At 53.3% G+C, this 13,164-nt stretch overlaps 1 protein-coding gene across 1 annotated transcript; it reads left to right on the top strand.

The window, feature by feature from the left end:
* The first annotated feature begins 2,943 nt into the window (after window positions 1-2,943).
* CCBL1 (cysteine conjugate-beta lyase, cytoplasmic) lies at window positions 2,944-12,065 on the top strand. The gene is made up of 14 exons (XM_010080781.1): window positions 2,944-3,047; window positions 4,908-5,029; window positions 7,146-7,204; window positions 7,668-7,818; window positions 8,123-8,272; window positions 8,644-8,730; window positions 8,854-8,982; window positions 9,307-9,427; window positions 10,084-10,160; window positions 10,410-10,499; window positions 10,845-11,031; window positions 11,250-11,326; window positions 11,533-11,619; window positions 11,997-12,065. The coding sequence occupies exons 2-14, from the start codon at window positions 4,946-4,948 to the stop codon at window positions 12,063-12,065; spliced, it is 1,368 nt and encodes a 455-aa protein (XP_010079083.1). The 5' UTR covers window positions 2,944-3,047; window positions 4,908-4,945.
* Window positions 12,066-13,164: the final 1,099 nt, after the last annotated feature.

Raw genomic sequence — 13,164 nt, 5'->3', positions numbered from 1 at the left:
GGAAGAAGGGGAAGGTGAGGAGCTGAGTGCCTTCACCTCCTGACAGCAGGACTCTGGAGTCCAGATTCTTTTTTGTAAAAAAAATAAAATTACCTCTTTATTAAGGTTTATGACCCAATCATGAGCAAGCCTTCTGTCATTATTTAATGTAATTCTCTGTACAGCAACGCAGCCTGTGGCACTGCGGGACGGCAGCCTCTGTCCCTCAGAAGAACAGGGAGGAGAGCCAGGCCTGCCAAGGACAGCCTCAGGCCCCGGCTCGGGCTGGTGTCCCCGCTGTGAATGCACAGAAGGGTAAAAAAACGACAGCAGCCGTGTCCTGGCATCGTGCTGTGTCACATTTCAGCCCTCAGCGTGGCTCGAGCCCTGCAGAGCCCAGAGAGGAGCGTCCCCTCGCCTGTCACCCCCAGGCGCACACACAGGACCCTGGGTCTGGCCTTGCTGGGGCCCTGCCTCCTCTCAGGTGATGTTGAACTCCAAAATGGTTAAAATCAGCTTCACCCGCCTGCTGTGAGGCTGTGCCCTGTGCAGGAGGAGGGATGGCTCAGCCCAGGACAGGCCACCCCAGTCCTTCTCCCACACACCTGCCAGCACAGCCTCCGATGCTGCCTGCGTCCCTCACATCACCGGGTGACAACCCGGGACATCATCTGTCATCAGTCAGTGACCTGAGACATCATCTGTCACCAGACAGTGACCCAGGACATCATCTGTCACCAGTCAGTGACCCGTGACATCATCTGTGTTTAGGGACTGGGAGCCCTTGGTCCAGACCCGTGGAGAACATCTGGTGAACACCTCGCCGGGTGCCTCAGATAAGAAACAGTGGATGCAACTAGAACCAACAGGAAGGCTAGTGAACAATTAGAGAATGAAAATAATTTAAATGGCAGGTTTTGTCCCTTTTTCCTTAAGACCCAGCCTATGTGACACTGAAAAAGTGGAATATTTTGAAAACTCCGTTCCATTTCTATAACAACAGCTCACCCAACTCAGGCCACTGAAAAACACCACGTTTGTTTCCTCGCAGCAGGAACACACCAACGTGTTCCGAGGATATATCCAACAGTCATTTTGTGGTACCTGAAAAAAGCAATCTGATTCACTAATGGTTATTTTCATTCGGCTGACTCATTGGAGGACACTGGATGACATCTTTTTATTTTTTTTAAATCCATAAAGGATGGTTCAAAGGTTTTCATTATAATGTCATTAGTGTCCAAGAGGCAGCTCTGAGCGGTTAAGTGCAGCCAATTTTAACTTGCGCACACCAGTGATCACTGCTGTAGTAAAATAAGCATATCTGTGGCTTTCTAGGAACATTCTAGGTCTTAGCATCCTCTTGTAGCCATGGGGACAGGACCTGCATCAGAGCAGCTGTGATCCCACCTGCCAGGGAACAGTGTTATAGACACTCACCAGCCCAGTGCAATAATTAGATTTAAAAAAAAAAAAAAATTAAGAAGAATTGTTCATGTCTGCATTTGTTAAATTAAGATGACCTGAGAAAGAGAAGGTCCTAATTTTCCTTGAGTTTCACAGTACAAACTCCAAGAAGGTCAGGTAGCGTCCTTTTCCTCGCTGGCTGCATGCAACTTCTGCTGAATTTTAAGAGGACATTAAAGTGTTTTTTCTGACCCAATATGAAAGCCAAATCCTGCCAAAGGAGGTGGGAGCTTGTGCTCCTGTCCATCCCTTCTCCCCTCTCCACCCTGCTCTGCCCCTGCCCGGCTCAGTATTGCCCTGCAGAGCCTTTAGCACTCAACCCCCCCTGCCCTGAGCCTGTTTGGCTCACAGACCCTGCAGAAAACTGTCCACTTTTCTGCCAGTTTGGCTTTTTGCTAATTTGTCAAGTCAAGTGAGCTCAGCTCAGGGGCAAACAACAGCCAGGGAAGGTGCAAGGCGGGCAGAGGAGGGAGCAAAGAAAGCACGGCGAGGGCAGGGGGAGAGGAGAAGGTGGCATTGAGCTATGAGATGGCTCAGGATGTGCCGTACACATTCTTACAGAAGCAAACACAGGTTTCCCTTCCATCTGTTTGTTTCAGTTAATGAGAAGTTTAGAAAACAGTTTGCATCTGCCTGCGCAGACATTCCCTCCTGTTTGATCACGGCAGAGATGCTGGAACCCAGCGGTCGGGGCAGGATTCAGGAACCTTTGTCACAGCAGACGTCAGCCGCTTCCTTTCCCTGTGGCTCACTTTTTCCTGCTGTGAAAGGGAGACAGTAATTACCCAGTCCGGACACCTACATGACCTGATTCATCGATGCACGTAAAGCCTTGTCACAAAGGGAAGAGGCAGGCCAAGAGAGGACAATTTCCTCCCTACACCTCCCTTGAGCAATTGCCACCTCTCAAATGACTGGTGGAGAGTCCAGCTCCAGCATCCATGTGCTGAAATCCCCCTCGGAGGCTGCCTCCCTGCCCACCCCCAGCCCGGGGTCGGACCATGGTGACAGTAGGTCATTATCCTCTGATGAACCTGACACTGATGCCTTCACCTTCTGTACCTGTGATCCATTCCCTTCTCTAATAAGATTAAGCCTGCAGGGTGGAATTTTGGAGAGTGTCTGACTGACTTAAAAATTCATTTTTCAAAATGACTGAAGGCTTAACTCAAAGGGAAATCCCCAGCCATTGCCATGCCAAAGTAATTATAGCCATACCACAAAAATTATCCTGCTATAATTACGCTGGTATGAGCCTCCATTGGAACAATATGCTGGGGTATTTTCCCAGGCAGCCAAAATCCTCCGGCAGCTCTGGCTCCAAGCCTCGGGGAGGAACAGACCTGCTCCCAAAAGCCCTCTCCTCCCTCACCCTGGTGCTTTAGAGAGCCAGCCGAGATCTCCCATTCCCCGGTACGATTTTCCCCATCGGAGTGTTGTAGCTCGACTCCTGCTTTGCTGCAGCCTCTCCGACTCCTCCCAGGAAGTCCCAGCTGCAGATGAAGCATTTTGGAGCGAGCGAGAGGGCGACATGTGTGCAAGTGCAGCCTGGGCGGTTGTGCCAGACTTCGGCAGCGTAAGGCAGCGTGGCCCAGCTTGATGTAAGTCGGTTTTACCCCCCACCGTCCCTCCTGGGAGCTGCCTTGTGCCTACGTGTCTGCGCTTGCTGGCTGTTGCTGCTGCTCCCGCTGTGGCGTTGCACCCCACGGTGTGACGGGCTCAAGGGGACCCTGGTCCCCAGAGCCCTTTGGATGCACCCATGAGTGGCCAGCACCGCAGGGGTGCTCGGGAAGCACTGGGACAGAGGAGATGGCTGGTGCCCGCGGGCTGGAGGGCAGGAGGTGGTGAGTGACCTACCGGTCCCCGCAGTGACCTTTCAGCTGTCACCTCCAAAATCCTCTGTGTCCCCGAACCATGCACCCCTCCAGGCGAGAGGTGCCCCAGCTCCCGTGCTGGGAGCGTACGTACAGCACTGCCTGACGTGCCCAGCCAGGGGAGAGGCTCCCTGAGCCTTCCCCAGGCTTTTTGGCTCTCTGGGGGCTGACCCTGCTACAAAACTTTGTCCAGGGCTGGGGAGGTGGGGCAGAGCCCTCTGCCCTTGCCCCAGTCAGCTGCTCCCACTGGGACCAGCACCCTGGCCCCAGTGCTGTCTCTAGGTCTTTGCAGGATGTTGTGCACAGCTTTTACACCAGCTCTGTAGTTTTCTGTCATCCAGTGAAGCCCTTTACACTGCCACACCTTTGTCACCTGCAGGGTTAGTCCCCTCCTTCCAGTGCTCATTTGCTTTGCATCCCACAGCAGCGTCCACCCCACATCTCAGCACCCGTCCCCGACATGCTGCTGTCCCATACCCAGGGACAAAGTGGGTATTTCCCAGTCCTGAGCAATAATATGCTGTGGCTCCCTGTTTTTCCATAAATTGTGTTGTTTTTTTCCCACCTGGGCAAAGCGATGTAAAACCCCACTGGTGTCAGCTGGCAGTGGCTTTGCAGCTGTGATAGAAATAACATAAAATGCAAACAGTGGGGACTCAGGTCTTGTGTGTAAGGATGAGAAGTACCTAGCAGTACTGAGAACTTACCTGGGGGCTGGCCAGCTTCAAACCTGTTTTAATTCATTTTTTGACAGCTGGGTAAATTAATCCATGGCTGGTCAAAATAAAGGCACACGCATTCTCCAGACTCACTGCTTTCATCTCAGGTACCTAACAAAATATTAACTTATTTTAGCTTAAGTACCACATGTTCAGACAATTAATTCATTCGGGGCCTGGAAAGAAAGGTAAACACCCAAATCACTTTGGAGATGGCAGCTGACATCTTGTTAATCAGAATAAAACTTGCAACTAAACAGCCTGGAGCTGTGGCAGCTGGGAGGCCAGAGATTCTCAAAAATAGCAGCACTCTTGCTTTGATTTTTTTTTTCTTGTAACCTAAAGAACACAAAGGCAGAGGAAGGGGGGGGTTTCTGTGGAGTAGGTTTGCCCAGTGTTCATCCCTAAGGCTCCTGATTTCACTTGCCAGCCCCCAGAGGCAGGGTGTCCCACAGCTTCGTCGGCGAGGAAGGTGGAGGTGCAGCAGGGGAGGAAGGGCAGAGGCAGGAGATACCTGGGATCCATGAAACTGGATGGGAAGCTGGTGTTGATACTGAATTCCCAGAGGATGCCCTCTCACTAGTGTCCGTACCGCTCCCCCCAGCGCAGAGGAAAGTACGGGGAGACTGGACCTGGGGAGAGAGGAGGCAGAAGCTGTGGTTGCCCTTGTGATCCTAGCTTGGTGTGTGTCCCGGGCACAAAGCACAGTCCTGATGCTGTTTGACATTGCAGCAACAACACACAGAGCAGCTTGTTCCCGCTTTTCCTTTGGCAGGATAACCACAGCTTTGGGTCTGGACCTGTGCTGTGTCCCCAGATACATGGAGTGATCTTCTCACCCCTCTGCTTTGTGTCCGGGGGAATGCAGGTCCGTGCCCGCAGGAGCGAGACAGCAGGAGCCGTGGCATGCTAAGGAGAGCGGGACTGTCTCTGCGTCACTTCTTGCTGGAGAGGAAGAGCAACGCTGGATATAGCTCGTACTCCAGCGAGGTATTGAATGCCCAGCGTGACCGTTCCTGGCCAGCAGCCTGGTCCCGGGGTCAGGCTGCAGCGGTGCGGAGCCCGGGGATCTCACTGCCCAGGAGCCAGCCTTGGCAGCAACGGCAGATAGGGCACATGGGGAAAAGCCACACTGGTGCAATCTCCTCCGTACCCGCTTATTTCCAGGTAGCCAGTTTTAAAGGGGACATCTCATAAGCAAGAGAATATTCTTCATACAGAAGAAAGCTCATTGTTATGGTGTTGCCTCGTCTGATGGGCTCTTCTACTAAAGCCTCTTGGGTTGCAAAGTATTTGGGAAATATCAGCATCCCTCTTGGAGACACAAACACACAGAGCAAGGATGGGGTGGGGGGACATCAAAAGAAGAAAGTGTTTGTCATTTCCCTTCCTGAAAGGGCTGGAGCAGATGAGGCCCTTCCTCAGAACTGGGGATTTACAGGCTTAAAGCACCTTCTTCCCACTGACCCCCATCACACTTGCCGATGCTGTCAAATTCTCTGAACAATGACAAGACAACAGCACTGGAGCTGTTAATATTTCACCTCCAACTATCTTTTACTTACCAGCCCATTAATCCTTCTATTCCCACCAAAACCAGCTCAGGCACCGGGTCTTGCTGATCATGATATCCATGAGCTTGTGCAGAAAGAGCAAAGCAGGGCTCTGGGGCAGAGGAGGGAGGCTCCTCTAGACCCAGGGAGGCCGCGACTTCTGCTCGCCCTTGGCCACCTGCCCGGCACCGCGAGGGAGCGCAGAGTCCAGCCGGTGCCCTCTGAAACACCGGGCTCCTCGGCAGGTTATTTGCAAAGATTCCTAGCTAGGGCTGAAGCTGTATAAAAATCCAAAGACCTCAACACAAAATATCATTGCGGCACTTTCCAAATTTTGGTGAAGCCCTCTGGGAACGGCAGAGGTGGGCAGGTAAGTGGGGAGGGGAGCTGAGCTGGTTACCCCCCCTCCATCCCGGCACGGCAGAGCACAGACCCTGTCCCCTCACATCCCAGCACTGCATCTCACATCTCAGCTGCTTTCACATGATTTGTCCCTGTTCAAATTTTATTTACAGTGGTGATGATCATTTTCTTGGCTCATTGCTTCAGAGACGCCCTCCTCACGTCCCCACGCTGGCTTTTCTTTGTGCACTGAGCATCGTTTGTGTCTCATTTCCAGTCCCTTCACTGTCTGGTTACCTTTTCCCTGCACTGTTGAGTTATAAAATTCTCTGCCGCTTTTCATCATCCTTGTGATAAATTCCCCATCAAGCACATCTGACTTTCTCCCACTGTGCTTATCCAACTGGAAGGAGGATTTTGCTCTCAGTGTTTCCTCCTGCCCCTCTTCCACCCCTCCTAGCCATGATGCAGGTGGAAATTAGGTACCAGTCAGGCAAAAGGTTCCCTGGTGTCTCCGTACATCACTGACCTGTGTGCTGGGCTCTCCTCTTGCCTGTACCCAATTCCTGCCTGCTTTTGCCATCAACCTGAGCTGCAAAAGCCAGCATATTGTTTATCATCTAGAGCAACTCCCTTCACCAAGGGCTCCAGTAGAACAAAGGAGTAAATACTTCTGCTGCTCTGTGGAGCAGTGTGGAATAAATTGTTTGTTCTCTTGGGAAAAGGGGATATTTTGTGGCCTGTAGAGAACAAAGATGTCCTTCCGATGAAGGACAAGAGAGGCTGTGGAAGGCAAAAGGCTGAGGGCTGGGGTCATTGGCCTGGCTGTTACAGCTTGGCTGAGCTCATTTGACCCCATGATTTATTCCAGCTGAAAATGAAGTTTGAGGCATTTCCAGCTCCCCAGTGACTGTACACACGCTTCTTCTGTTCATCTGTTTTCTCAATTCCTGTTGAAACTTGTAAATTAAACATCCTCCTCTGCCAGCTCTTGTCTGTTGATCTTTCATAAAAAGTGTGTGAAACCTCTTCCAGAAGCCACTGCATCAGCGTTACTGCTCTACGGCCGGTCAGCAACAACTCGTGAAGCAATACTGAGGGGCACACCTTCTGTTGGGAAAAACACACCTGGGGAGGCCACGTCCCTCCACGTGTGGCCCCATTGCCATTAGCGAAAGCTTCCAACTCTCTTTCTTTCTCTCTCTTTGCAGGCAAAAATGTCAAGGCCAGTGCAAGCCCGAAGGCTGGAGGGAATAGACAAGAATATCTGGTGAGTTAAGAGAATATCTGGTTTACCCTGGCGGTAGATGTGGTTTCAGGCAGCCTTAAACCAGATGGAAACCACTGCAGCCACACTGCAGACAAGCACAGTCTCCCTCGGCTGCTTTGCTTTTGTTTAGGAGGCACAGGGCAGGTTTGTCCCGGGAGACTTTATGCTGGCTCAGCTCTGTACCTGCTGCTCACACTTCATGCTGTATCAGGCGGGCAGGAGCACCTTGTAGTGCACTGAAACCATCCAACCTAGTTCCAACCCCCCTGCCATGGGCAGGGACACCTCCCACTAGCCCAGGTTGCCCAAAGCCTCATCCAGCCTGGCCTTGAACCCCTCCAGGGATGGGGCATCCACAGCTTCTCTGGGCAACCTGGGCCACTGCCTCACCCCCCGCACAGGAAAGAATTTCTTTCTAATATCTAGCCTAATGCTTGTCTTTCTCTCCCTTTCCTCTCCCCAGGGTGGAGTTTGTAAAACTGGCTGACACCTACGCCACAGTGAACCTGGGCCAGGGCTTCCCCAACTTCCCCCCACCGGATTTTCTGAAGGAGGCGTTTGCGAGAGCCCTCGGCGGGGAGGACCACGCGCTGCACCAGTACACCCGTGCCTTCGTGCGTGGACAGACCCCCCTCCTCAGCAATACCCCCCTCCCCGTTAGCCCTGGCTGCTCCAGGGCTCATCAGGCAGCAATAAACAGGGCAAAGCACAGGAGGCAAAACACACACCCAGGCTCAGCCGGGCCCCCGCGCCCAGAGCTGCACCACCCTGATCGCCGGGGGTTTGGAGCACCCAGGCGGGAAGATGCCTGGGATGCTCGGTGGCACGGCACTTGGCTGCTCAGGCCCCCTCCAAGGGCTGATCCATATTTTAGGAGGCTTCTTCAACCCAAATCCCACTCTTCCTCTCGTTCCACAGGGCCACCCACCTCTGGTGAAGATCCTAGCCCAGTTTTTTGGGAAGCTCCTTGGACGAGAACTGGATCCCATGACCGATGTGATGGTGACTGTGGGGGCGTACCAGGCCCTTTTCTGCTGCTTCCAGGCTTTTGTTGATGAAGGTGATGAGGTAAGCCAAGATTTGGGCTTGCTGCACAGGCAGCCTTCCCCCAGGAGAGCCCTTCCCGGCTGTGGGTCTGGCAGGGGGAGGTTTACATAGTCCTTCTGCAAAGCAGAAAAGGTTTTATCCCCATTCTCCAATATCTGAGCTTTCAAAGGAAAAAACTCCGCTGCAGGGCACTGTCTCATTCCTGCATAAGCCAAAATAACCCTTTTGCCCCAAGTGATGTTGTTCTTCCCCAACACTACCCCCTGGCGATGCAGGTTCTCCGTTACAATAATTCAGGGATCAAAATTTCCCGTCCCTCCCATTGCTCTCTGCACCCATCAGGGAAGGTCTGAGCGGGGTCAGGAGGATGCTGACGTGTCCCTTTCTTCCAGGTGATAGTCATTGAGCCCTTCTTTGACTGCTACGAGACGATGGTGAAAATGGCTGGTGGAACGCCCGTGTTTGTCCCGCTGAGAGCGGTGAGTGGGTCGGAGGAAAGCTGTTGAGGAGGGAAGAGTCGCAGCAGAGCGAGCGGAGACGTGAGCGGTAAGCAAAGTGTAGCGGTAGCAAAGCAAGCTGTGATTCCCCTCTCTTCTCTCTAGAAAGCTCCAAAAGATGGAAAATTGATGTCTAGCGCAGACTGGCAGCTGGACCCAGCTGAACTGGCTTCTAAATTCAACAAACGGACAAAAGCCATTGTCCTGAACTCTCCCAACAACCCTCTGGGCAAGGTAATGCCTCTGGCCGTGCTGGGGGTGGCTCTGGGAGCGGTTGGGGTGCCACAGCTCCCCCAGACACATTTGCAGCGTTGCAGTAGCTCAACCTTCCTTGCACACAAGGGAAATGGGTGTTGTGGGAGCACCACATGCTGCGTGCACTCTTCTGGTGTTTTAAGCCTGGTCTTTTGTGCCAGCAGTGGCTTTGCCTTGTTAGACCATTGCAACCAGCTCCTGCCCACGGTGCAGGCAGGGGCGCAGCCTGCACAGAAAGGCAGGGACAGGCAGGGCTCAGAAATGATCCTGCTGCTTCTTTACTCCACTCCTCGCCTGCTGCAGGTGTTCAGCCGAGGGGAGCTGCAGCTCATTGCAGACCTGTGTGTGAAGCACGACGTCCTGTGCATCAGCGATGAAGTGTACGAGTGGCTGGTCTACGACGGGAAGGAGCACATCCGCATTGGTATGGAGAACAGCTTGGCTGAGCCTGGATGTCTTCTCCGGGTACAGCATCTTCAGGGAGGGAACTGCTGATTTAACTGGGGTCCTGGGCAATTACATGGGCTGCTTGCACGCACAGCTCTGCCAGACACGTACCCCCATTAGAGAGATTTTGCTGCACTTCAGTCTCAGCCTCCAAATCAAGACTTAAACTGGAGCCCTGACTTCCAGAGGAAATGGAGAGCTGGCTTCACAGTGTGAAACCCAGAGCAAAGAGCCCTTTGGCTCCAGTGAAACTGATTTTTTTTTTCCTCATACTTTGTAAAACCACAGCTTTCTGGGTGTCTCTAGCTTTGGGACATCCATTTCAACATGAGTTCAGAGACCTGTTCATCCTGCTGCAGTAACATGCAATTACCTTGTTGCAGGGTGAAGGTGCTGGCACCTCTGGGAACCCCTGGGGCTGGGTACATGCGTATGAAAACACTTAATTACGAACAGATGCTCTTGAGAAACCTGGCTGCCTGCTTGGGATGTGCTTTGAGGGTGATGTGTCATGAACACAAGAGGCCACCATGAGTTATGGTGGACAAAGAGCTCCCACTGTGTTAGTAATGCAGCCCAGAAGGGAGCACGCTGAGCTCTGCCATCGGTGTTTCTCTCTTGTTTTATTCCCAGCCAGCTTGCAGGGCATGTGGGACCGCACCGTGATCGTTGGGAGCGCTGGGAAAACCTTCAGTGCCACGGGATGGAAGGTGAATTCCCCTGTGTGGCATCTCCTGTTCTCCCCATCCCTCTGCTCCAGGGCATGGCTCCCATCACCATTGGCGTGGCGCTGGGGACACTGCTGCCACTTGGCTTTGAACCTCAGGGTCTGAGAGTACCAAAGCCACTTTACAATAGCTTTGCCTGGAAAATACAATGAAGCCAGCACAGGAAAATAAAAGGGAGCCCAAGCAGGTACCCAGAAACTTACCACCCTCCTCTTCCTCTCCTGACCACAGGTGGGCTGGGCCATGGGACCCAACCGGCTGCTGCAGCATCTCCGCACCGTGCACCAGAACTCCGTGTACCACTGTGCCACCGCTGCCCAGGTAAGGGGACTCCCTGCAGCTGACCCTGCAATTCCCAAACCCCCAAAGCCAGGGGTGAGAGAGGGTCCTTCTCCCCACAACTGACCTGAAAGGCACAGACAGGCGATGCGTGGTGCCCTGGAGAGGCTCCTTCCCCTCTCCCTGCAGTTGCCCAGTGCCTGGGAGGAAGGGCAGAGTCCAGCCTGCCTGGGGTATATTTGCATCGACAAATCTAAGGGGCCATTTGGAGGGGCGGGAGGCAGAGAACTCCCTAACCACCTACAAATTGCATCAGAGCAAAGACTCTGGTTCCCAAGCAAGCCTTGACCATCCTCCCACCAGACACTGGCTCCTCTCTCCTTGCAGGAGGCCGTGGCTCAGGGTTTCCAGAGGGAATTTACGCTCTACGGGAAACCAGACAGCTACTTTGTCCAACTGCCCAAGGAGCTGCAGCAGAAGAGAGACTGGCTGGTCCAGAGCCTGGATGCTGCGGGGATGAAACCCATCGTCCCCGAGGGCACCTACTTCTTGGTGGCAGACATCTCTGCGTTCAGTGAGTCGGCTGCAGCGTTGCTCAGGCAGGGCTGAGTGTGGGGGGAACAGCTCGGAATCGCACCACTCGCAGGGACAGGAACCCGCCTAAACCATCACCAAAGCAGGGACGGACAATAGCGCATGCCCCATCCCAGCTCACAGAGGCCGTGGGTTTGGGGCTTGGCTGTGGCACCCAGCAGCAGCCCCAGCCTCCACGCTGATGTGCTTCTCCTGCAGAATCCGACGTCCCTGATGTCCCCAACTCCGATGAGTCCTACGACTCCAGATTTGCAAAGTGGATGGTCAAGAACAAGGTAAATGTGTCTGGCCCCTTCCGTCGTGTTTGCCCAAAGGGGGTTTGTGCCCTCCCTGCTGGCTGCGCCCGGGGGAGCCAGCGGCACCCCACCACTGCCAGCTCCGGGGGTGCTGGGAACGGACGGCTTCACCCGTGCTGGAGCATGGTAGGCTGCACGCCAGCCCGGGAGGAGGAACCTCAGCTCCACGTGTTTCCCCAACCCAGGGACTCGCTGCCATCCCGCTCTCGGCTTTCTGCTGTGAGGCCCACAAGAGCAACTACAACCATTTAATCCGGTTCTGCTTCGCGAAGGTGAGATATGCGGCAGCACGAGGGGAAGCAAGGTTGGGAGCAATAATCAGGGCTGGTTTGATGAGATACATGTCAAGAAGAAACAAAGACCACCCTGGGCATGAGAGCCTGAGCATGACATGCCAGCTGAGCCAGGGCAGGAGCTGTGCCAGTGCCACCCTAGGCTTTGCCCCATCAGCTTCCCACATTTCTTGGTCAAGGCAAGGAGTCTCCTGGGTGGCTGTTAACTGCCCCGCGGCTGTGCCTGTGTCCTACCGAACACGGGGCAACGGCGAGGTTCCAGAATGAGAACAGGATTTTTATAGGAATGGTGACGGCACTGAGGGGAAAGGGGATTTGGCTGGAAGCCACTGACCAAACCTGTGCTTTTTATTTAGGAGGAAGCTACACTGAAGGCAGCAAATGAAATACTGCAAAAATGGAAACAGGAGAAAACCAGTTCCTGAGTGCGCTGGAGAAAGAACCAGGCTCTCCTTGGTCCTCACCTGCCCCGACAGCTCTTCTTCTTCGCTTGGCTACAAACTTTGATATGTTCTTATTTTTGTGCTTTCAACCACATTTTCTGTCAGACAAATGGGTAAGAGGACTGCCAGACTCAGGGTCTGGGGGACACTTTTGTCACTGTGAAACAATTGCACTGTTCCTCGCGAGAAGCGAGTCTTTGTGTGCGCTGACAGTATTCCACGTTTCTTCTGATGTTTAAAGACTTTACCAATCAGTTCCAGGATGTATCCAGCAAGACACAAGGTAAGGATGGCTCCTGGGGTCTCCTCCACCACCAAATTCTGAGAAGGAGTTTCAGGACCTACCTTTAAGGCCGTGCTGCGGGGTTGGTGTGGCTGGTCTCGCTCCATCTCCCCATTCAGGTACCCCAGAGCGCAGGACAGCATTTCCACCAGCACCCACGTTCCCACAGGACTGTGCCCACCAGTAGGTTGATTCCTACAATCCTGAAAATTATAAAACCAGTGAAATGCTGTTTCCCATAATGAACAATTTTCCTATTTTTTTTTTTTCTGTGCATCCCGGGGAAGGTGACTGCAGAAGCACTAACCAGCTCCCCCCAGGAAACAGGGTTTCATAAATAGCCCAGCGACTGCCAGACCTTCCCGTGCACCCCCTAAACCACCCCCAGCACTTTGGCAGGGCTTGGCAGCACCATCCGGGCTGCACAGCAACACCGTCAGGTGTTTGCCTAGCACAAGCAGGGGAGGAAGGGCACGGTGGCCTCAGGCTGCTCCTGGGGCTGGTGGCCCCGGCAACCTCCCACCCATGGGGCTGGTGGGGTAACAAGCAGCCTTTTGAAAGGTGATTCCTGTGTCATTCTCAATTTCAACCTGGATAAGAACGTAAGCCAGCATCATCGATCACGCAGGAGTTATGTGTAACAGACTGTGTGATAAGTAGTAGTGGTAGTTAAATTATTAAAGATTAATTACTGCAATTATTGAAGAGTAAATGTCTCTGTAATGAACAGAGAGCTCACACAGCTCCCCTGGAGAGCTGCCATCACCACGCAACAGCTGTGTTGCATCCCGCCGTGGG

This window comes from Pterocles gutturalis, unplaced genomic scaffold (assembly GCF_000699245.1).
Source record: "Pterocles gutturalis isolate BGI_N339 unplaced genomic scaffold, ASM69924v1 scaffold39139, whole genome shotgun sequence".
Lineage (NCBI taxonomy): Eukaryota > Metazoa > Chordata > Aves > Pterocliformes > Pteroclidae > Pterocles > Pterocles gutturalis.
Note: the sequence above shows the minus strand (reverse complement) of the source record. Positions and strands in the feature narration are given on the sequence as shown.